Source organism: Elgaria multicarinata, chromosome 3 (genome assembly GCF_023053635.1).
Source record: "Elgaria multicarinata webbii isolate HBS135686 ecotype San Diego chromosome 3, rElgMul1.1.pri, whole genome shotgun sequence".
NCBI lineage: Eukaryota > Metazoa > Chordata > Lepidosauria > Squamata > Anguidae > Elgaria > Elgaria multicarinata.
In genome coordinates this window covers 5,175,995-5,200,911 of record NC_086173.1, presented here as the reverse complement: position 1 = coordinate 5,200,911, position 24,917 = coordinate 5,175,995, and the positions used below count along the sequence as shown (strand labels likewise).

The following is a 24,917-nucleotide window of genomic DNA, read 5'->3' as shown; positions in this document are numbered from 1 at the left end:
TAGGATTCTGAAGAATTCTGGATTTGTGTGTTGCACAAACCCATCTGTCAAAGCATCAGCATGAGTGGTAGGAGATCAAGGTCTACCCCATTTCAGTGACCTATACAAGAATAAGTGAGTAAGAGTATGAGCAAAAACCTCAGTTTTAATTATTTTTAAAAATCCTTAAAGTATTAAAAATATATGTTTGTATACATAATTACAAAATTATACTATGTGGCGATATCTGTGAAAGTCAAACGATAGTCCCAGTATTTAAAGCACTATGGTTTTGCCCAACATCTCATGCTTACTCAAACACAAGTAAAATCCAGGATCTTGACCAGACTTAGTAGAGCAGTGTGAATATCACAAAAAGTCATCCTTGAGTTGACAAAAACCAGTAATCTTCTGAGCTACCCATGTACAAATCCTCCCATGACAGTAAACAACAGAATACCTAAGCAATTCTCTAAAGATCTAATCTATGATTCTATGATTCTAAGCCCTGAATGCTACCCTCTTTCCAAAGCTGGGAGAGGTTCTACAAAGGCTTCATGTCATACATTTCAGACATGTGCTTTTATATAACATGAAAACAGACTTTGTAAAAAAAAAAGGGGGGGGATATGTCTGCCTGAAAGGCTAGTAGAGAAAGGGCTGATCCAAAGGAAATAGTAGCGTTCCCTGCTCACTGGTGAGAGCTCCCACTTGTGGGTTGTGGGGAGAGGCTGGCTGGCTGGCTGGCTAGCAGAAGAACGTGACCAATTTCTACGTAGGCCCCAAGCTGTTACTTGCTGGAAACCAGCTGCATCTTGGCTCAGGCACCGATGCTCCGCTTTATAGAATGGGTTTGCCTGTATGAGAACAAACAAGGTGAAGACACTGCAGCACTTTTAACATTAAAATGTTCTGGTGGAAGGGTCAAGAAGTACGCCTGGATGCAAACATGCCCTTCATCCATTCACAGTCACTTCTCCATCCATTTGCAAACCAATCTTGCTCCTGCAGGAGCGGCACAAGGCCAGCCGCAGTTTTTGACGTGGCCCGTAGCATTTTCCCACTCGCTTGCTCTGGAGTTCTGCTAGAACTGGGAAGAGAAAACGGTGCCGGCCTCTTGGGTTAGCCTCTTGCTGCCTCAGTTCTTCTGGGCTGGGGATTGGCTCTGTGCTCACGGTCGCTATGAGCAGACGATGTAGGTGGGCAGAAAGGGCTGCAGCCCTCCTCCATCGCAGAGGTTGGTGTACAGGCCTGCCTGGCCAGCGCTGGAGTCCACAAGGCTGTAGTCAGCAGAGATCCCAGAATCGGACACCATCTGGTAGCTGCTCTTGAGCTGGGCCTCTGCCTTGGGGCCCCGTGGGGAAAGGCTCTCTGAGCTGGGATCGAACACAGTGTACTCAAAGCTAGAGGACGTTTGGCTGGGCTCTGGTGTGCCTGCCCCTCCGGCAAGGGCTGGGCCTGTGCCCTCACTGCCCTCACTGTTTGGCAAGAGCAGGGAACCGTCCCCTCTTGAGTAGCACGGCACCAAGCCTTCATCCAGGACAAGGTAATCGTCTTGGGACAGCTCTGCAGTAGTGGGGAGCTGCTCCACCCCGCTGCGGACCTTGGGGGGAAGCGGAGGAGGAGGAGGAGGAGGGCCATCCACTTTGCGGCCATCGCACTCAGACAAGATTTCCACCAAGAAGGGCTGCTCCTCCAGATAGGGGGGGTTCTGGCTCCACCACAGATAGGCGCTCTGATGCCCCAGCCATAGCTGCAAAGAAAGGGAAACATCACTGTCAAAGAATGGGAGGTAGGGTGCCACGCCATGGGTACTCCCCCCTCCTCCCCTTAACCCAATTTTCTGCCACGACCTGCACTTTTCTCTCTTGTTTACTCCCCTCTTTTGAACCCTGTTGGCTCCTAGCTTTGCTCCGTAGGAACTTTTTGTGTAACCCTCTTGCACAAAAGCCTCCAGAAAGCATTTCTCCATTTCTCTTTTTAAATTGAGATGTGGGATCCCACGGCTGCTTGGGACCACCGCCACTCCAGGCTCTGCCATGGCTCTGCCATAGGAACCGTTGGGACACAGATGAGATGAGGATGGGCAAGTGGTGCATTACCTGGAAGTTGCCCTTGTAGATGGTGAAAAGGTCCTTGAATTCATGCTCTGGGGTGGGGATTGCTGGCCAGATCTTCTTCTTCAGAAATCTGGTGGAAGGCACCAGAAAAGAGCAGAGAGAAGTGAGAATACATGGCATAAGAAAACACAAGTATTGATGAGAAACCGCCCCCGCCCCCCCCCCCAATCCACCTGCCCGCCATGCAACATCATCTCAGGAATTTGTTATAAAATTAAGGCCATCTATGGAGGTTTCCACATGGCTGAATCGTCCAGATGCAACATCATCCAGACGCGAGGAGTGATAAAGCGTTTGATAGAGGCCAATGGAGAGGAAGAACATGGTTTCCCAGAGCACTCTGAGCAGTACCTGCGGTTAGACATCAGGGTGATGAATGCTAAGAGCAGAATGATCAGCACCAGAATGACAGAAAATGTCACGATGAGGGGGTCCACATCTGCAAAGCAGAAGAACAGGTGAGCCCAACAGGAGACATCCAATAAAAACCATATGGATGGGTCATTAGTCACCTTCTATGGAAAAAGCAGGGTCAGAACCACACAACAAATTGTGTTGTGGAGAAATCATGGGAAATTTAATTTTGGTCGGGTGAACCAGTGGTATGTATGACCTGACACTTGTCTGGATTGCAATTTATCACCATGATTGTTAAATACTCCAGAGGACTAACAAGATCAGATCACCATGTTAAAACCTCCTGAGTTGGTAGTCAAGGTATGGCGATGGCAACACATGTCAACTAATCAATAGAGTGCTCAAGATGTATACTTCTGGACTACCAAGTCTCATCCCACGGTCACCCACCATTCCTGGACAAAACAATGAAGACACAGTAAGGAGGTGAGAGGCTGGAGACACAGCACAGAATTGCTGTCAAAGGCTCAGTCAGCTGTGCCTGCCTCCGCCAACCATGAGTAGGGAGCTGGAAGAGAGAAATCTCGGCACTTGAGGGAAGGTGACGTCCGCTTTACCCCCATTACAATGTGGTCATCGTGCCAAGTGTGCACGGCGATTGCATTTAGAGAGAGCAAAGAGCGACTGCAGAAGCAGCATGTAGAGGACTTTGAGCTGAAGCTGGAAAAGGTTTAACTCTTTCAACATTAAACCAATTAACAGCATAACTGGAGTGTGTGTATAGAGGGGAATCGCCCGCTTGCAGACAATGGAAAGGAAGGAACAGCAAGCTAGTAGAATGATAATAAGCAGTAACAACACTTGAACCTGGGCTGCAATCTATGCATCTATACCTGGGATTAATCTCCATGAACACAATGGGACTTAATTTTGACTAAAAATGCAGAGAGTTGCACAGTTAATCTTATTAAATCACTTAAGTTCAACGTTTCTAGTATAAAGTATCATAAGACCTTTCACTTAACTGTGGCCACAGCTAGACCTAAGGTTTATCCTGGGATCATCCAGGGTCCGGCCCTGCCTGAGCACTGGATCCCCTGTGTGTCACCTAGATGAACAGGTTTGACCCCTGGACGATCCAGGGATAAACCTTAGGTCTAGCTATGGCCTAAATCTTCTGGAATGGTGAATTAATATAATCCACTACATTTTGAACTAAACAACAAACAAATGTTTGTTGATCACTTGAGTGATTCAGGTTAGTATGTACTTTTCTGTAACTGGCAAGTACTGGATTACCAAACTGCTGAGTGGTTGCTGAATGAATAGTGAAATATTTATTTATTTATTTATTACATTTCTATACCGCCCATTAGCCGGAGCTCTCTGGGCAGTTCACAAAAATTAAAAACATTCAAAGTATAAAACAACAGCATAAACCCATAATATAAAATACAATATAAATATCTGTTCCTAAACTAATAGTGAAATATTCCGGTTTCCTGTGTAATAGCTACTGTTGTGTTTATAGCGTACTCTTTTCCACTGGACAATTGCACAACACCAGTAGTTGAGTCAAAGCTGCTACTGGGCCAAAATACAATACCTGGTGGTAAAGTATAATTCAGTGGTATAGTCCAGTGGTAAAGTATAATTCCTGTTGCTAACGTACAATGTTTGATGCCAAATGACGTTTAATAGTGGTGATTGAGCTAAAAGTGAAATATTCGTTTCTGGGTTAAACTACCATTCTTATGGATATCTTTGTTGTTAAATGTGGGAAAGGTTTTTTGAGAATGACAGCTAGTCAAAGGACAATAATGTAATGTAATACATTCCTGCATTGAGCAGGGGGTTGGACTCGATGGCCTTGTAGGCCCCTTCCAACTCTGCTATTCTATGATTCTAATATATATATATATATATATATATATATATATATATGCAAGGAAAAATAATAAATGTAGAAATAAATGTCATGTAATTGGAAGAATATAAATTACTTTGAGGGAAGTAAATAAACAGTAATAAATTACTTTGATGGCACTACTGTAGTGCCATCAAAGTAGAATTTGGGGACTGAAATCCAGGGCCTCACTCAGATGGATGAACAAGAGCATTGCCAAATGCTGTAGGGCTGACTTGCCACATTTTAAAGTAAGCAAAATAATACATATTACCATCTAAAGGGTAATTTCAGAGTCTAAAGTTAGCTAACAGTACCACTGAAGGGAAGAAGGATGTAGATTGGGATATAGGAAAGATTGGGATATAGGAAAGATTGGGATATAGGAAAGATTGGGATATAGGAAAGATTACAAAAAACAGCGCAAATAATAGACACTACCCAAGATTTCAAGAAGGTGGTGATCAGTATCAATATCCAACAGATATTTGAAAGCTAATGTATGGAAAAACATACACAAATATTTAGATTAGAGCCTTTATTAATTTTTTGATGCCAAAAAGGCTTTTGATAACATCAAATGGTCTTTCCTTTTTGAAACATTAGAAGCTTTTCACCTTGGAGAAAATGTACTTACTTTGATTAAAATTGTTAATAACAGCCCAATTGCAAGTAAAATAACTAATGGCCACATTTCATAACCAATCTATCTGAGTACAGGAACTGGAAAAGAATGTCCCCAGGCAGCTTTATTATTTGTTTTCTTTTATAACTTTAACAACCACAATGTGAAATACTACTAAAGTAATAGGTGTAAAGATCAAAGGAATCATACACACAAAAATAGCTAGTAAGTAAATGACAGTGTCTTAAACATAACAAAGACTGTAAATTCTATCCAAAGCTGGAGAAGATTCTTTTTTCAATATTGTCTTCTTGCAGGCCTTAAAATCAAGAAGGACAAAACAAATAATCAATATACTTTACATACGCAAAGTGATGTAAGCACAAGTACAATAAAGTCTGGGTTCCAACTGAGAAAGAAGTCAATATGATAGCTTGGTATAATCTTTAACATACTTTAACAATGAAAGTGGGTTTTATAAAGACAACTATGTAAAACTTATGTCCAAAGCAAAGTACTGGAGTATTTTCAAGAAGGACGCAGACAAGCTGGAGCGTGTTCAGAGGAGGGCAACCAGGATGATCAGGGGTCTGGAAACAAAGCCCTATGAAGAGAGACTGAAAGAACTGGGCAGGTTTAGCCTGGAGAAGAGAAGATGGAGGGGAGACATGATAGCACTCTTCAAATACTTAAAAGGCTGTCACACAGAGGAGGGCCAGGATCTCTTCTCAATCCTCCAAGAGTGCAGGACACGGAATAACAGGCTCAAGTTACAGGAAGCCAGATTCCAGCTGGACACCAGGAAAAACTTCCTGACTGTTAGAGCAGTGCGACAATGGAATCAGTTACTTAGGGAGGTGGTGGGCTCTCCCACACTAGAGGCCTTCAAGAGGCAGCTGGACAAGCATCTGTCAGGGATGCTTTAGGGTGGATTCCTGCATTGAGCAGGGGGTTGGACTCGATGGCCTTGTAGGTCCCTTCCAACTCTGCTATTCTATGATTCTATGATTAAACATATTTCTTCGGCCACTTGTTAAATTGATGATCGCACCACATTTCCTTTTTTCATACTTTGCCAGTGTGAATAGAAGCATGTCAATTAAAAAACTGGCAAAGACGAGTTATACAATTTATTAAGAAGCTGCCAGGAATCAAAGAGGCTGCATTGCAGGATAAACAAAACAAAAACAAAAAAATTGGTGTGCAAGCATTTCCCAATTGTAAGCTTCATTATTTTTGCAAATGCCTTTAAATGACTAACAGAATGGATACACAATCTAGAGAAGACTGGAGTTCAAACTGAAAAATTGTTATGTCCACTCTACAAGCTTTATTATTGACAAATTAGAAAGGAAAGTTTAAACAAGGAAACCATATCTAACAGGAAATTGATTAGGAATGTGAGGTCAGATTTAAGAACAAGCGGAGTCCAGCAAAATCGCCAGTGGCATCACTAATTTAAACGCTGGCCAAACAAAGCCATTAATGGCTTGGGACCAGAAGGGATTCTACACGTCGTACTGAGGGCGCACTGGGGGCGCATGGAAGCGCCCTCAGTACAACGTGTAGAATCCTGGCAGGTTACCCGAAAAGCTGCTTTCTCCATGTATACCTACCCAAATCGTTGTGCTGGTCTCGGACCGTTATAAAGTGATTGATTGATTACCTACCCAAATCTTCAGAGGCCGTGCTCCAAGTGCCTCTGCAATGTGAGGGTGGCTACTAGGGAGAGGACTTCTTTCAGATATCTCAGCTTGGTTGCTTCATCGTCGTTTGAAACTTAATATGGCAAAGACTGAATTGCTTGTTTTTCCTCCTAAACCTTCTCCTCATCTCTCATTCGCTCTTACTGTCAATGATGTTACGCTTACTCCAGTCAAGGAAGCTCGTAGTCTTGGCTTTATATTTGATTCCTCGCTCTCCTTTATTCCTCATATTGAGGCAGTAGCTAAATCCTGTCGTTTTTTCCTGTATAATATTGCCAGGATTCGATCATTTTTGTCCGTCTCTTCTGCCAAGACTCTTGTTCATGCATTGGTTATTTCTCGGTTGGACTACTGCAACCTTCTTCTCACCGGCCTTCCTTCTTCTCACATCAGTCCATTGGTTTCTGTTCACCACTCTGCTGCTAAGATCATCTTCTTGGCTCGCCGCTCTGACCATGTTACTCCACTTCTGAAATCTCTTCATTGGCTTCCAATTCACTTCAGAATCCAATATAAACTTCTCTTGTTGACCTTCAAAGCTTTCCACGGTCTAGCTCCTTCCTATCTCTCCTCTCTCATCTCACACTATTGCCCCGCTCGTGCTCTTCGCTCCTCTGATGCCATGTTTCTCGCCTCCCCAAAGGTCTCTACTTCCCTTGCTCGGCTTCGTCCATTTTCCTCTGCTGCCCCTTATGCCTGGAACGCTCTTCCAGAACATTTGAGAACTACAAGTTCAACCGCAGCTTTTAAAGCTCAGCTAAAAACTTTTCTTTTTCCTAAAGCTTTTAAAACTTGATTTTGTTCTGACTTTATACTGTTAGTTTTACCCTACCCAGTGCCTGTTTGCATTCTCTTCCCCTCCTTATTTTTTTATTATGATTTTATTAGAATGTAAGCCTATGCGGCAGGGTCTTGCTATTTACTGTTTTACTCTGTACAGCACCATGTACATTGATGGTGCTATATAAATAAATAAATAATAATAAATAATAATAAATAATGGCTCCCTGGCTGTGGGACGGCCTGCCCCGGAGAAGCTCACTTGGGGTCTTCTTTGTGGTGTTTTTGGCACCAAGGAAGACTTTTTTTATTCTCCCCAGCTTTTATTTATTTATTTAAAGCATTTTTATAGCGCCACCTCACCATTTCTGGTATCATGGCGTTTTACAATCACATATAAAACAATTCCATTAAAAACCCTCAACCCACATTAAGACAATTCCATTAGAATCTACATGTTAAAATCTACATTTTTTATCCCACTGCTTGCACATTTATTTATTATTTTTGCCTTTTTAGTCAAGCTGTGTATTTGCTACTGAAATTGTTTGTGTTACAGCTGTTCTTACGCTATTTTTAATCATGCATTTCACCATTTTGTCTTTGTGAGCAGCACAGAGAACTATGTTATTGCAGATATAAACACTGTAAAATCAGCCTGGTGCCCAGTGGATTGGACTTCCACTCCCATCAGTCCCAGCCAGCGCAACCAATGGTCAGGAATGCTGAGAGTTGTAGTCCCAAAAACTAGATGTCACCGGTTTAGGGAAGGTTGGCATATATAAATAAAACAATGAAATGATAAATTAAAAGAACGAGCGCTTACCATGCGGCATCACCACTGATACAGCCTGCGACCAGGCACTCCAGTAGCCGTCGTAGCTGACCCCGTTAGTCTTGGCCCGCACAGCCAACCTGTAGTGGGTTCCACTTTTTAGATTTATGATGAGATATGTCCGCCCATTGACAGCCTCCACCTGGAGGCAAAGGATAAAAGCAGAGTTAAGAAGGAGAGAGACAGGTGGGCAGGGAGGCAGTTTCCAGAGTCAGGTGGCAAAGACCCAGGGACTTACCTGCGGGGCTTTGTAACCTTCAGGGAAGATGGCCAGCTCATAGTGCAGGCTGTTGTCCAGGTGTGCAAGAGGGGGATGCAGCCAGCTCACATTCACTTTCCCTGGTGAATCCATCACCTGCACAGTCAGGTTAGAGGGAGGGTCCAGGAAAACTATCACAATAGGAGGAGAGGAGAAAGGTAAGCACAGCCTTGACAGTCACAGAAGGGAGGTCTTCCTTTTTACCCTTCAGGGGATGCAATCAGCAGCGCACCTGCAATTTCCCTCCCCCCCCCTTAGAGTAGGTCTACATTACCTTGCCTGCCCTCCATCCCCCCCTCCCACTTCCTGAAAGAGCAGCATCCTGATAGCTTCCTCCATCTCCCAAAAGTAGTACATGTTCACAGGAATCTCAGCAGTCCTACTGCCCGAGCCCAGTAGCCTGAGAGCTGGTAGAAACGACAATGCAATCCTATGCACACTTACGAAGAGTCGTCAGTGGCCCCTGCTGGGGTGTCGGCCATCAGCCAGTGCCCAACCATGCTTAACCTTGATGCTGGCCCTGGCCTGGGTAACTGCTCTAGGAGGAAATGGTTCTCATCTAACCTAGGGTGACCCTATGAAAAGGAGGACAGGGCTCCAATATCTTTGGCAGTTGCATAGAAAAGGGAATTTCAGTAGGTATCATTTGTGTGCGTACAGCACCTGGTGAAATTCCCTCTTCATCACAACAGTTAAAGCTGCAGGAGCTATACTAGAGTGACCAGGTTTAAAAGAGGGCAGGGCACTTGCAGCTTTAACTGTTGTGATGAAGAGGGAATTTCAGCAGGGGTCGTTTGTATATGTGGGGAACCTGGTGAAATTTCCTCTTCATCACAACAGTCAAAGCTGCAGGAGCTATACTAGAGTGACCAAATTTAAAGAGGGCAGGGCACTTGCAGCTTTAACTGTTGTGATGAAGAGGGAATTTCACCAGGTTCTCCATATATACAAACGACACCTGATGAAATTCCCTTTTCAATACAACTGTTAAAGATATAGGAGCCCTGTCCTCCTTTTCCTAGGGTCACCCTAATCTAACCCAACAATTGGGGACCCAGGGACAAGGGCTCTTTCCACTCTCTGAAGACTTCGGGGTGGAGGGGGGCACTTTCTGCAAGGCCCACCAACCTCGTGCTTAGGACTCACCCAGTTTTTCCACATAGATTGTTCGGGTGTAGAGGGTGCTGTTAGAGGAGCGGCCATCAAAGACTTTGATCTCCAGGGGGATGAAGGAGGAAATGTCCTGCCTTTGAAAGAAGCAAGTGTAGCGTGTCGTATTCCGGGGTGTGAACTCCATGGTCAAATTACACAACCTCAGAGACGTGTCCTCCCTAGAATGGAAGCAGGTGACAGTATGGGAGGAAGTTACTGTGCAAGTTTTCTCTCTTGTTCCCAGCAGAAAAGGGGAACGTGCCGTCCCCCAGGTGTTGTTTGACTGCAACTCCCATCAGCCCCAGCCACCGCAAGCCAATGGTGAGGGATGAGGGTAGTAAAAGTCCAGCAACATCTGGAAGGCCGCACTTTCCCCACCCCTGCAATAGAAACGACAGAGGCAAAGTAAGAAGATGGTGGTCCCTTTCACGCTTGGGACAAGACTGGCATTTACGTCGTCCCTTCTGGCAGCTTCCTTTTAGTTCCTTGTCAATGCCACTCAATATAAAATGTTAAAATTTGCATACGTTTAAATGAAGATTTGTCTGGTTATTTCATCAACATGTGATCTCATCTCTGCGGCTCTTAGGTAGGTGCATTTCAATATATTATTCCTTGAAATCATATATACCTTTTGTCTAAACTCAGAGAGTTTGGGGAGCAGAAGAGCTTTGGGGGCACAAAAACTCATAGTTCCATCCCAAAGCATGTAGCAATAAAGAGGTACATCATCTTACTCTGCTTTACATTTACACCTGAAATTGTAACCCATGGATGTATTTGCAAACGTGGATCAAAACGAGAGACCGGACGGTGTAATAAGATGTTGGGCTCAGACTGGGAAGACGCAAATCAATCTCCACTTGGGGGGGATCTACACATCGTCGTGAAGGCGCTTGCGTGCGCCTGCAGTGCGCCCTGAAACTCATCGTGTAGATCCTGCTCTATCCTGGCCAGAAGAGGAGGAGGAGGAGGAGGCCCCGCATCGCCCCTCGCTGGGGAATCTGGCCGCGTCCTTGCCGCCGCCCACCTCCTGCTGCTGGCGAAAGAGCCACCCGGGGCGGAGATGAAGCCACCCGGCTTCTTCCGCTGAGCTCTCCAACCTGGGTGGTTCTTTCGCCTGCAGCAGGAGGCCGGCGGGGAGGTGGGTGGCGGCGGCGGTGGCGGCAGCAAGGACGCGGCTGGATTCCCCAGCGAAGCTGCCGAGCCCGGAAACTTTTCGCCCCGTCCCCGAGAGGGGCAATGCGGGGCTGCCTCCTCCTCCTCCTCCACCGCCTCTTTTAGCCAGGATAGGGCAGCATCTACACGATGAGTTTCGGGGCGCACTGCAGGTGCACGCAAGCGCCTTCATGACGATGTGTAGATCCCCCCCAGGTAATTAAGTTCTCAGTGGCTGACCAGTCACTAGTAGTCCCAGGATAACCTACATCACAGCCTTGTCATGAGGATACAATGGGAGGGCCGGAAAAACAATATATACCTCCCTGAGCTCCCTGCCGAAGGGTGAGATAGAAATGTCATAGAGTGACCCTATGGAAAGGAGGTCAGGGCTTCTGTATCTTTAACAGTTGTAGAGAAAAGGGGAATTTCAGCAGGTGTTATTTGTATGCATGTGGCACTTGGTGAAATTCCCTCTTCATCGCAACAGTTAAAGCTGCAGGAGCCCTGCCCTCTTTTGTATTTGGTCAAGAGGGCAGGGCTCATGCAGCTTTAACTGTTGCGATGAAGAGGGAATTTCACCAGGTGCGCCGTGCATACAAAGGACACCTGCTGAAATTCCCTTTTCTCTACAACTGTTAAAGATACAGGAGCCCTGTCCTCCTTTCCATATGGTGACCAATTTCTCTTTTCCAGTGATTCATAAGTGGACATTGTACTTGAGACTAGCTGGATCGAAAACAACTAAGAAGCCACTCACCCAAATTTGTAACGAAAGCTGTAGGTGCTCTGGTTGTTTCCCTCCATCGGGGTTTCTGAGGTTTCCCAGAAGCAGGTGAGATCCTCCAGCTGCTGTGTGAAACACTTGGGGTTCAACGGTTCCTCAGTCAATAGATGCTCAGCTAGATGAAAAGCAGAGTTGAAGGCTTAATGTTACCCACAGAAATAGAAAGGCAGCGATTCCCCACGTCCCTACACAGGGCTCATAGTAGTCCAGTAAAGTTGTGCGATCTGAACTAAAAACAAAACAAAGCTCCCTTTTCATCAAAGGAACCCAAATTCTGCAACAAGGAAAAGATGAGGTCTGTAACCCTTATAAATGGTACAAATTAAGCAACATCCCATTTTGCATAATTAATTCTCTTTTTGATTTTTGATTTTTTTTTAAAAAAAGTTTTTGCATGATTTGATTCCGCTTCTGCTAGGATCACGCTACATGTGACGTGGGAATTCCCTGCCTGGACTCCCCAGTGTCTGTGCGGCAGCGGGGAGGTGGACCAGGAGGGATTCCACACGTCGTACTGAGGGCGCTTGCATGCGCCCCCAGTGCGCCCCCAAAGCGATCGTGTAGCTTGCCTGTTCGAAGAGACGAGGAAGAAGCGGAGCAGGAGGCGGCTGGGGAATCCGGCCGCGTCATTATTATTATTATTATTATTATTATTATTATTATTATTATTTATTTATTTATAAAGCACCATCAATGTACATGGTGCTGTACAGAGTAAAACAGTAAATAGCAAGACTCTGCCGCATAGGCTTACAATCTAATAAAATCATAGTAAAACAATAAGGAGGGGAAGAGAATGCAAACAGGCACAGGGTAGGGTAAGCAGGCACAGGGTAGGGTAAAACTAACAGTATAAAGTCTGCACAACATCAAGTTTTAAAAGCTTTAGGAAAAAGAAAAGTTTTTAGTTGAGCTTTAAAAGCTGCGATTGAACTTGTAGTTCTCAAATGTTCTGGAAGAGCGTTCCAGGCGTAAGGGGCAGCAGAAGAAAATGGACGCCGCTGCCCACCTCCCAGCCGGCCTCCTGCTGCGAAAGAGCCAGCCAGGTCGGAGAGCTTCTTCCGCTCTCCGCCCCGCCTTCTTCTGCAAAGCTCTCCGACCCGGCCGGTGAGGAGGTAGGTGGGTGGCGGCGGCGGCAAAGATGCGTCCGGATTCCCCAGCCGCCTCCTGCTCTGCCTCTTCCTCGTCTCTTCGAACAGGCAAGCTACACGATCACTTTGGGGGCGCACAGGGGGCGCATGCAAGCGCCCTCGGTACGACGTGTAGAATCCCCCCAGGGCTGGGTGTAGCTGGAAGTGGGAGGGGGGGGCTCTCATGCATTGCCGCTGTGCTGCAGCCTTGGTCCCAAAATTGTTGTTAGCCTCAGAGGGGGAAATGTATAGGCTTAAGAAAGAGCTGAGGGGTGGAATAAGGAGCTTTGCAGGACACCATTCCTGAACCGCTCAAATACAGTGTTTAGAATAAAGCTTGGAACCAAGTAGACAAAATATACTTAAGTGTGTGTACATTGTATTAACTTGCATCATTCATTGCAAGTAATAAAATCCAGATTTGGTTGAAACTGTTAAATGTAACAAATAACAGCATCTTGGATGCAGGACACTTGGGGGATCTCAGCCTCTCTGCTCCCTAAGATCAAAAAGGGAGGCCTTTCACTGTATCCCATGTAGGAGAGAGCCACAGTTGATGGTGCTGAGAGGCAGGTGGCTGGACCAATACTATGGAACACTCCTTTTAACAGCTGAACTGACACGTTGATCCACAACCCATATATATATATGTATTTAATAGCAGCAAGTAAATATGATACCCATAGTCTAAGACTACATTGGAATAGAGAATTGGTGTGCCCTTTCTTGCCTAACCCATAGACGGCCGCTCTAGCATCTGTATCTGAAGCTTCTATGGTTCTCAGGTTATGTTTTATTCAGCAAAAATAAAAAATAAAAAATTGGACTCCACAATGACTTTTCAATAAAGGTTTGTCTAACTTGTATATTTGTTGAAGATGTAGCTTCAAGAGGCAGCTGGACAACCATCTGTCAGGGATGCTTTAGGGTGGATTCCCTGCATTGAGCGGGAGGTTGGACTTGATGGCCTTGTAGGCCCCTTCCAACTCTACTATTCTATGATTCTATGACCAATTTTACACTTGAAATAAGGTCTGAATAAGAGCAGGGACCTGTATTTGATGCTAACTTTTGTTTCTTCCTTGGCCAAAGGCTCATGTAACACTTTCACCGGGGAGACTCTGCAACATTTTGTTGTGGGGCTCTGACTATAATTGTTGCTTTTATTTGATGCTTCTATACAAAGTCACATGATCAGCAGTTAAGTATTTTATGACCCACTTCTCTTCCTCGTGTTACACACCCACCCACACGTCTTACAGCCATCACCATCTGACATGTGTTTCCCGAGATAAGGGCTGGGCCTGGGTGTGGGCCCTCTGTCCTTTTTTTCCGTTCCCGCCAGTCCCAGCCGAACCTGGGCTGGTGAAAGAGGTACAGGATGGGGGGGGGGGTGTACCGGTGGGCATGGGGGGGGGGGGGAAGACAGCTTATTTTTTCACTTTTATATGGCTACCAAAATAAGGCAACCAGGAATCCTTAACTGTGTCTTCATTCACTGGGGCCAGTCCAATAATTTTTAGTAGCCATCTAGAGATGGAGAACGGTCTTGATCTCTCACTCGCTTATTTATCTGTTAAATGGGACTGTCTTTCCTCAGATATTTGAGATTCTTGCTTCACCACCATAATATGCGGTGATAGTTGCTTGTTCACTGCCAAGGGTAGAGATTGCTGTGTTCCTGAATGTGTGTTGATTTACACTGAGTGAAGTGGACTCCGGTATACAAATGTTTATGCCACCCTACTTTTGTGAGTCTTTAGGTCCAGGACGTTGTAGTAACAGCTCTCTCTCTACACAGCCCTTGCCTCACAATCCACCAGGAGCTTCTCTTGCACCAGCCCCACGTAAACGGGCTCTGTGCAAGAACCCTTCCTCCACCTGGATTGTACTTCTAAAATTCTGCATTTCAAGTTTTGGGAATCACAAGTCAAGAACACCACTGAGAAAATGAAAAAGACTTTTGAATCATAGAATAGCAGAGTTGGAAGGGGCCTACAAGGCCATCTAGTCCAACCCCCTGCTCAATGCAGGAATCCACCCTAAAGCTTCCCTGATAGATGGTGGTCCAGGTGCCTCTTGAAGGCCTCTAGTGTGGGAGAGCCCACAACCTCGCTAGGGAACTGATTCCACCGTTGCACTGCTCTAACAGTCAGGAAGTTTTTTCTGATGTCCAGCCGGAATCTGGCTTCCTTTAACTTGAGCCCGTTATTCCGTGTCCTGCACTCTGGGAGGATCGAGAAGAGATCCTGGCCCTCTTCTGTGTGACAACCTTTTAAGTATTTGAAGAGTGCTCTCATGTCTCCCCTCCATCTTCTCTTCTCCAGGCTAAACATGCCCAGTTCTTTCAGTCTACAAGAAGAACTACAAGAAGATTGACCTGGACGAGAAGTCAAGAGAAGAAAGAGTGAGGCAGCAGAACAAAAGTAGTCCGGAGAAAATTAGAGTGAGATCAGTCATAGGAATGGGCTTCAGATGCTTAGAAAAGGATCCACTGGAGAGGGACAGGCAGGGCTGGTGCTACCATAGAGGCCACTCAGGCGGCCGCCTAGAGCGCCAAGCTAAGAGGGGCGCTGGGTGTCGCGCAGCACTCACGCACGTTGTTGGCTGTGAGGCGGGCCCCGCACCCGCCCAGCCAAAGCAAAGCCACGGACACGGGTGGGGTGGGGGGCCTCCACGTTCGGACTTCTGCCTGGAAGCCGCCCTCCTAGAGCCGCTCTAGCCACAGCCGCCCTCCCAGAGCCGGGAGGCTGCTGCCGCCGGAAGAAGAAAAAGCACGTGGCAAGCTCGACTCTGGACCAAGCCAGCCTCTGCCTTCCTCCTGAGGAAAGGGCACCAGGTCGCCTCGCCTCTCTCCTCAAACAGGCCACGATGTCCAGGCAGGCAGGCAAGCGGGACTCCCTCTCCCTTCCCCCAGAAAAGCTAGGGACTTGTGGACTTTTCACAAGGCAAACTCTCCTGCTTCCCGATCCTGCGCGCGTGGATCAACAGGACTTGCATCTAAGAAAGTGTTGCACCGGGAGGCACCAGTGCGGCCCGATCCGCCTATGCCTCCTTACTCGGAAGCCTTATTCCCCCGAGTAAACGTGCGGAGGGGATCGGGACGGCAGGATGCATAGCGGGTTGCGTTCACACGGAAGTAAGTCCCGGTGAATTCCAGACGGCTCGGTCCCAAATCGAAGTGAGCCAGTCATAGAATCATAGAATCATAGAATAGCAGAGCTGGAAAGGGCCTACAAGGCCATCGAGTGCAACCCCCTGCTCAATGCAGGAATCCACCCTAAAGCATCCCCGACAGATGCTTTCCACTCGGCGCACACGGTCGGACTTCCGTGCAATTTTTTTTGGGGGGGGGGCAAGTAGCTCACCTTGCTTAGGGCGCAAAATAGTCTGGCACCGGCCCTGGGGACAGGGCAAGGCATCATGATGGGTGTCCCTTAGACGGGGAGGTTTTAGATGAGGCGTTGGAAAGAAGCTTGTGATTCCAAGGACCACTCAGCAATGGAGCAAGCTCTTGTCCTCAGAGGCTCTGGATCCCCATCCTTGGAGGAGGTTTTTCAACGGGTTGCTGTTGTGGGTGCCCCTTTGCCCTACAGCAGTGGGAAGCCCCAAAGGAAGAAACGCAGGGTAAGGCAGGTGCTGTCCCCCTCATTAAAAACCTCTATCCCAGAGGGTGGGGCTGCGTAGACGTTTCCTCCTGTTGGATTAGAGCAGAATATGATCTGCGCCCGCCCCACCCCACCCCACCCCACCCTGTAAAATGAGGTGTTTGAGGCAGGGGGTTGCAGGACAAAAGCTTTGTTGGGAAGCACCCTGGCCTATTTGAACGGAAGGACTGATTTGCACACATGCGAGTGTCCGATTCCGGATTTTTCAGCTCTTGACCGATCGTGTGAACCACTTCACAGAAGAGAGCAGGGATTTAAGGCGACATGATAAGCTTGCTTTATTTGTGGCATTTGATTTATGAGGGCTCATTCTTATACTGCGTTGGCCTCACTAGCTGCTGCTGGCAGGGCCGGTGCCAGACTATTTTGCGCCCTAGGCAAGGCGAGCTACTTGCACCCCCACCCCCCAAATTGCGCGGAAGTCCGACCGTGTGCGCCGAGTGGAGAGCTGGGATTGGCTCACTTCGATTTGGGACCGAGCCGTCTGGAATTCACCGGGACTTACTTCCGTGCGAACGCAACCCGCTATGCAGCCTGGCGTCCCGATCCCCTCCGCACGTTTACTTGGGGGAATAAGGCTTCCGAGTAAGGAGGCATAGGCGGATCGGGCCGCAGTGGTGCCTCCCGGTGCAACACTTTCTTAGATGCAAGTCCCGTTGATCCATGTGCACTGGATCAGGAAGCAGGAGAGTTTGCCTTGTGAGGAGCCCACAAGTCCCTAGCTTTCCTGGGGGAAGGGAGAGGGAGTCCCGCTTGCCCGCCTGCCTGGACATCACAGCCTGTTTGAGGAGAGAGGCGAAGTGACCCGGTGCCCTTTCCTCAGGAGTAAGGCAGAGGCTGGCTTGGGCCAGGGTCGAGCTCGCCACGTGCTTTTTCTTCTTCTGGCGGCAGCCTCCCAGCTCTGGGAGGGCGGCTTCCAGGTGGCTAGAGTGGCTCTGGGAGGGTGGCCTCCAGGTGGCTAGAGTGGCTCTGGGAGGGCGGCTTCCAGGCAGAAGTCCAAACGTAGAGCCCCCCCCCCCTGGGTCCCTGGCTTCGCTTCAACTGGGTGGGCGCAGGGCGCCATCTCACCCGCCCAGGCCCAGCTGAATCCTTGGGCTGGGCCGGGCCAGCTCACAGCCAACCATGCGCGTGAGTGCTGCGCGGCGCCCCTGTTAGCTTGGCACTCTAGGCAGCCGCCTGAGTGGCCTCTATGGTAGCACCGGCCCTGGCTGCTGAAGCCCTGAAATGAGGGACAAGCATGACTGAATTGACCCTGAAGAAGCTGCCTCAAGTTGTATCAGATTCTTCCTGCACTCCCGCCTCCATGACAGACACACTTGATCAGTTTGTAAAATCACATGTGCATCAGAATGTGCTGTGGTGCCATTCATAACCAACTGTCTTGAATAAAGTGAGCAACAGTTCAGAAGATGCTATGCACATGCATGTATGTAAAGGATAAGGAATCCCACGAGTGGAGGCGTCAGAGATGATGATGATAATAATATAATGCAGGAGGGATTCTGGGGTCAGGTTTTGTTCTCTCTCACATATTACACACCTTTTCTTATTCAGAAGGCTGGGTAGATGGTTGGGCCATTTTTAAAGTGGGCGTTTACGTCCATACTATGGATGTAACTACTGAGTTAACAAAGAACTGAATTCATGGGTGAAGAGTAGCAAACGCTGAACTCAGGAAGCAACAAACGTTTTTCCCTCCACACTTTAACTGCAGAATTCACATATTTGGAGGGCATTCTCATATTTGGAGGCAGGGCCGGCGCTACCATAGAGGCCACTCAGGCGGCCGCCTAGAGCGCCAAGGTAAGGGGGGGCCGAACGCCACACCCGGAAGCTGCTCTCCCACAGCAGGTCTGAGAGGGCGGCTTCCGGGCGCGCCATTCAGAAGCCGCCCACCCGCCCCAGCGTCCTGGCTTTGCTTTGACTGGGCGCCCACCCAGCTGAAACAAAGCCACGCCCGCCCACCCCACTGCAGCATCCTGGCTTTGCTTTGGCTGGGTGGGCGCCCAGCCGAAGTGAAGCTAGGACGCTGGGGCGGGCAGGTGGCTTCAGAACGGCGCGCCCAGAAGTCGCTCTCCCAGAACAGCTTCTGGCTGGGTGCACCGTTCTGAAGCTGCCACCCCCACCCCAGTGTCCTGGCTTCGCTTTGGCTGGGCGGGCGAGATGGCGCCCCACGCCCAGGTATGCTGGGGTGGGTGTGGGTGGGTGAAAGCAGCTCTCCTGCCTAGGACGCAAAATAGTCTGGCACTGGCCCTGTTTGGAGGGAATGGAGGTGTTAAACTGCCACATGGGAAATTCATTGCATTTTTGTGTGCTTTGGAAATTTTGTATCTGCATTGTTAAGTGCACCCTTGGGTTGTAGGGGTCTGTAATACATGCCAAGGAAAGTGTTGTAGAAACCCCATCCGTTCCTCCATAGATAGTGCCTCTTTATGGAACATTCCTCAATCATAATCACTTTTCCTTTTTTCTTTTCTGCTGCTGGGCTAAGACTGATCTCCAGTTAAATATTTCTGTTTCCACAGGAGAGCAAACACAGTGCATGGTAGGTAAAATCTGAAAGCCAACAGTAAGCTTGCCGGCCCTGAAATCTCTGAGTGCAGAATGCCTTATTATGTGTGTCTCGGAAATCCAATGAGCATCGTATTGACAGTCACTGAAGAGAAATCTCTTCCATGCTACAAAGAACTGTTCTGAACTGCCCATCTCTTCTCTTCAATGGAAAGAGATCCAAGGCCTCTCTGAGATGCCGATGAAATAGGGCGGGATACAAATGTTTAAATAAATAAATAAGGCTTTTGCCTCTAGCGGAGCCTAACCCTCTCCTAATATAACCGCGATTCATGTCAACAATTACTGAACAAGCTTTGTAGAGGTAGTTTTTGAAATTGGGGGGCTCTCTCTTGGTTTTTTGGAAAGGAGCTAAGCTTTAATTTGGTCTTTTCAATTGTTTTAATGTTATTTCAACATTTTAATATGTTTTTTAAATTACTTTTATATCTTATTTTCTTTGAATTGATGTACACCACGTTGCTGACATTTCTGGAAAGGTGTTAACTACTATTAAGAAGGAAGGAAGGAAGGAAGGAAGGAAGGAAGGAAGGAAGGAAGGAAGGAAGGAATAAGAAGAACCCACTTGACCTTAGAAGAAGCTGCCCCAGTGGTTAATCTTCTCAGATTAAAAACAAAGAAAACAAGAAAGAAAAAAGGCGAAGCAACAACACCCTAACTGCAAAGTTTTCCATTTCAACTCTGCCAAAACTTTTCAACAACAATACGCTTATTGCTCAATCCACAGACCATTGCAACACATACAAACTTGACATTTTCCTATACTACATCTTGTAAAAATTACATATGGTTAAAATTCTACTTTGGCAAAGGGCAGCATAGCGAGGGAGAAACAGAGTCTCGCATAAAATAACAGAGACAGAGTAGAAATACACGAGAGAGGCTGGATTAGATGTGATTCTGTTCGCTCCATTTCACACAGGGGGACTCCTGTTTAGTAGCACTGCACCACCAGAACATGGGCTTAATGCATTGCAGGGTGCTAAAAGGAGGGGCCCCCTGCCAGGATGGACACCCCAGGCGCCATTCAGATGCTCTCTCTCTGCCCAGCGGCTTCTCTTCCCTTCACCCCCCCCTCCCCACCAGGACAAGTGCTCACTTATCCTCCACCCCACCCCCTTTGGACTGGACCCAACTGGCCAGCCCTGGCCCAAGCAGGGTACCTTTGCTGTTGAAGTGAGTGCCAAGGTTTCCGGTACCCCCCTGAGATGAACTCGAGGCCCAAAGCGCCAGAGCCAGAAACGCAGCAAGGGGTCTCCGGTGGTGCTTCATGCTTGCAGGGGGGGTGGATGGACGGGCTTCCTGCCAGAGGCGTCTTTCCACCTGCTCTGTGAGTCTACATCTGGCTCTGAATACCGCTTGCCCTCACTTTGCTCCCCGGCTGGAGAGTACAGATAAGAGGCGGCAGGGCTGCAGCAACAGCAGCAACAACAAACAGCAGCAACTCTGAACGGCAGGGCGGCCCGCCTCACTCAGACCCCCTGTGGATTTCTCCTGAGTGTACGGAAGGACCACTGCACGGCCGTCCAGGGTAAGGAGAGCATCTTTGGACCAGCGTTACCCAAACGGTGACCGAAAGCTGTGTCCCCTGTCCTAAGAACATAAGAAGAGCCCTGCTGGATCAGACCACGGGTCCATTTAGTCTAGCGCTCTGTTCACCCAGTGGTCTACCAACTATCAACCAGGGACACAGTGCAACAACACCCTCCCACCCATGCTCCCCAGCAACTAGTGCATACGGGCTTGCTGCCTCTGATACTGGAAGTAGCACGTAGCCATCAAGACTAGTAGCCATTGATGGACTTCTACTCCTGCCTGCTCTTGGCCCACAGCAAAGCAGAATTTCCGTTGATAAACAAAGCGAAAAGAACAAGAGCAGGATTTAAAACAGCTTTAAAACAGTTTATAACAGTAGTGACAACTATTGCGGCCCAGGACACGCTCCCTATACAGTCTTCAAACCACTTTCAAAGTGTTATAGCCTGTTTGGTGTAGATCTGGCCAGAGTCCCCAATAACGCTATCAATATAAAAAAGGTGTGTCCTGAATTTCAGTGTTCCTACTCAGCACACACTCTTAGTGGAATATTTATGCATCATGATGATGATAATGATGATGATGATATGCCTCTGATCATGTGCAAAAGCCATTCCTTCTCTGGATGGGGTTACTCTCCCTCTGAAAGACTGCATTCGCAGCTTGGGGGTGCTTCTAGATCCGTCGCTCCAAATGACAGCCCAAATAGATGCGACGGCCAGGAGTGCCTACTATCAGCTTCGGCTGATACGCCAGCTGCGCCCCTTCCTAGAGTCGGAAGACCTAGGGCCCTTCCACACGTCGTCCCCAGAGCGCATCTATTCGACCCCAGTGCACTCTGAGGACGATCGTGAAACTTCCCTGTAAAAGAAACGACGAAAAGACGTCCTCTGCGCCGGCACCGGCGCCTCCGCTACCCAGCTTCCTGCTTCCCGCCCGGGATGATAGCTCGGCGGAAGAAGGCGGAGGAGAGAGCGGAAGAAGCTCTCTCTCCCAACGTCTTCAAAAAAAGCTCTCCGAGCCGGCCGGGGAGCAGGAAGCTGGGAAAGACGTCCTCGGTGCCGCTGCCGCCGCCGGCGCCACCCAGCTTCCTGCTCCCCGGCCGGCTCGGAGAGCTTTTTTTGAAGACGTTGGGAGAGAGAGCTTCTTCCGCTCTCTCCTCCGCCTTCTTCCGCCGAGCTATTGTCCCGGGCGGGAAGCAGGAAGCTGGGTAGCGGCGCCGGCGCGGAGGACGTCTTTTCGTCGTTTCTTTTACAGGGAAGTTTCACGATCGTCCTCAGAGTGCACTGGGGTCAAATAGATGCGCTCTGGGGACGACGTGTGGAAGGGCCCCTAAAGACAGTTGTGCACGCGCTGGTAACCTCAAGGCTTGACTTCTGCAATGCGCTCTACATAGGGCTACCATTGTGCCTAGTTCGGAAACTTCAACTAGTTCAAAATATGGCAGCCAGGTTGGTCACTGGTACACCTAGGGGTGACCACATTACACCAGTCTTAAAATCTCTTCACTGGCTGCCAATTAGTTTCCGGGCGAAGTATAAAGTGTTGGTTATCACCTTTAAAGCCCTACATGGTTTGGGTCCAGGCTACCTGCGGGATCGCCTTCTCCCGTACAATCCGCCCCGCACACTCAGGTCCTCTGGGAAGAATTTACTCCAGCCAATGAAAACAAGGCTGGCCACTATTACCCAGAGGACCTTTTCTTCTGCTGCTCCCAGTTTGTGGAATGGCTTGCTGGGAGAGATTCGTCAACCTAACAGTCTTCCAGAATTTAAGAAAGCCATAAAGACTGACCTCTTCCGGCAGGCCTACCCGGCTGAATTTTAAGATGCCTTTTTTTTAATGTTTGTTGTTTTATTATGTTCTTCATGGTTTTAATTTTTGTGAACTGCCCAGAGAGCTTCGGCTATTGGGCGGTATAAAAATGTAATAAATAAAATAAATAAAAAGAATAAATATTGGTGTGCTGCTTTTAATGATGCACTGGTTTTAAATGTTTGAATTAGTTTTATGTACTTTATGGTGTTTTTAATTGTGTTGTACCCCGCCTCAATCCAGAGGGAGAGGCGGGTAACAAATTATTATTATTATTATTATTATTATTATTATTATTATTATTAGTGTGCTGCAGGTCATTCCCAGTCAAATAATGCAGTGTCCAGGGAGGCAGGGAGCCTCTTTTAAGAAATTAACGCCAGAAGGTGGAGGGAGAGGCATGAAGAAGCTGATCTCTTAAAATCCGGTGACAAGGAGGTGGGGCAGAAAGTTCCTGCCCCGATCCACTGAGGGCAGGACAAGGAGTCCACTGTAGGGGACGCAGGTGTAGACTAAGCACTAGGAAGAGCTTTCTAACTGCCTCCTTCCTTAGGAAGCCGCAAGGGCTGCTGGTGGGACTACTCCAAGCCACCCAGGCTCAGGGCCAGACGACTGGTGGGGGCCTTCTGACTCCACACTTTCCGAGGCAAAGCAAGTGTATTGGCACTTTGCAGTGGGGTGAGTTCATATAGGGCCGGGACCTGCTGCCATTTACATGGGGGAAATTCTCATTGATGGTCCTCTGCCCTCATGTCGTGTGTGTTTCAAAGCAAGCCAGGCGCAGGTCTTGACTGAACATGCTGTCCCAGTGCCGATGTCAGATGTCAGAGGTGTGGGGTTGGAGAAGAAGAGCAACAGACACACACAAACAGAAAGTGTTTGGGCACGATAAGGCTCCAAGGGTGTGCTTGCTTCTTTGGCACACAGGCTTGTTTATTCCACTCACTCGTACTTTTTGAAAACATCATCGTGAAGATATTGAAGTCATCGTGTCTTATCTGATCTTTTCTTCCATTTGGCTGTTATTTAGATTTTTTTTAAAAAAAAGAAAAGAAAAAACCTTCTTACCATGGACCCCTTTTAAAAAAACTTTCCATTTTCTTGAAAGTTTATTTCGTGAATTAAAGGCCTAGTAATAACATAAGAGCCCGGCTGCTGAATGTGGCTAATTTTCCTGCTGTCTAGCTTATCATGTATGCATTTATCAACTTCTATCCTATGCACTTAGCCCAGGACAGAGCAGACTTCAGGCTTGTGGGATCTACTTTTTTTTTGTTTTCGGTAGAACCTCAAGATCCAATCATTGGAGTCCGGTGACAAAGTTAGGATTATAGAAAGAATTCTAGGAACGTTTTTCAAGTAACAAAATTAAACAAAGTTCACAATCCTTTCACACAAAACTCATTTCTCCCTCCAAGCTTTCTTCATTTCAGCAGTATAAGATAGGGCACTGGAAAGTAATCTTGCTGAGGATACTGTTGTCAAGCAATTGGGAGTCAGAAATCCTTGCCAAGATATGACAAATTATCCAGAGATTTAGCAGTAGTACATTCTGAATTCCCTTTTGACCACACCTGTCCTAGCCATGATTCCAGCTGGACATCAGGAAAAACTTCCTGACTGCTAGAGCAGTCCGACAATGGAATCAGTTACCTGGGGAGGTTGTGGGCTCTCCCACACTAGAGGCATTTGTCAGGTATGCTTTAAGGTGGATTCCTGCATTGAGCAGGGGGTTGGACTCGATGGCCTTGTAGGCCCCTTCCAACTCTGCTATTCTATGATTCTGTGATTCTCCTTTCTCTTTCTAAATTGAATCATTTTGCCTTTCTTTTTAGAGAAGAGGCTCTAACATCTTTATCATAATGGCCACTTGATTGTTATGAATCACCCAAAAAGAGGAGTGCATGACCAAAAAAAGGACACCCGTTTTGTAAAATTTACACATATGCAAATTTTGAAATATTTGTAATGTGCCTGGGCACGGTAGTGGACTGGATGAGGGCTAACAAACTGAGACTCAATCCAGACAAGGCGGAGGTACTGTTAGCGGGTGGTTCTTCTGTCCGGCGAGGTGATGTTTGCCCTGTCCTAGACGGGGTTGCACTCTCCCTAAAGGATCGGGTCCATAGTTTGGGGGTGCTCTTGGATCCAGAACTGTCACTCGAGGCACAGGTGAACTCAGTGGCAAACAGCACCTTTTATCAGCTTAGGTTGATATACCAACTACGCCTTTATCGGGACAGAGATAGCCTAGCTACAGTTATCCATGCTGTGATAACCTCCCGTTTGGATTACTGCAATGTGTTATACGTGGGGCTGCCTTTGAAAATGGTCCGGAAGCTTCAGCTGGTACAAAACAGGGCAGCCCGTTTACTAACAGGGACTGGCCGGCGAGACCACATTATGCCAGTCCTTTTACAACTTCATTGGCTGCCAGTCCAGGTCCGGGCCCGATTCAAAGTGCTGGTATTGACATTTAAAGCCCTAAACGGTTTGGGGCCAGGTTATTTGAAGGAACGCCTCCTCCCATATG

General features: G+C 47.6%; 1 protein-coding gene across 2 annotated transcripts; it reads right to left on the bottom strand.

Moving 5' to 3' along the window:
- Positions 1-125: 125 nt before the first annotated feature.
- On the bottom strand, positions 126-20,399 carry EPOR (erythropoietin receptor). Of its 2 annotated transcripts, none has more exons than XM_063119160.1 (8): positions 20,197-20,399; positions 11,638-11,779; positions 9,714-9,814; positions 8,547-8,698; positions 8,300-8,450; positions 2,451-2,538; positions 2,082-2,169; positions 126-1,732 (listed from the first exon to the last, which is right to left on the bottom strand). In XM_063119160.1, exons 1-8 carry the CDS (start codon positions 20,303-20,305, stop codon positions 1,160-1,162), a joined length of 1,404 nt encoding a protein of 467 aa, XP_062975230.1. In that variant the 5' UTR covers positions 20,306-20,399; the 3' UTR covers positions 126-1,159. The 2 variants fall into 2 exon arrangements, with proteins under 2 accessions (XP_062975230.1, XP_062975229.1); XM_063119159.1 differs by having other exon boundaries at positions 9,714-9,898; positions 20,197-20,394.
- Between the last annotated feature and the right edge of the window lie 4,518 nt (positions 20,400-24,917).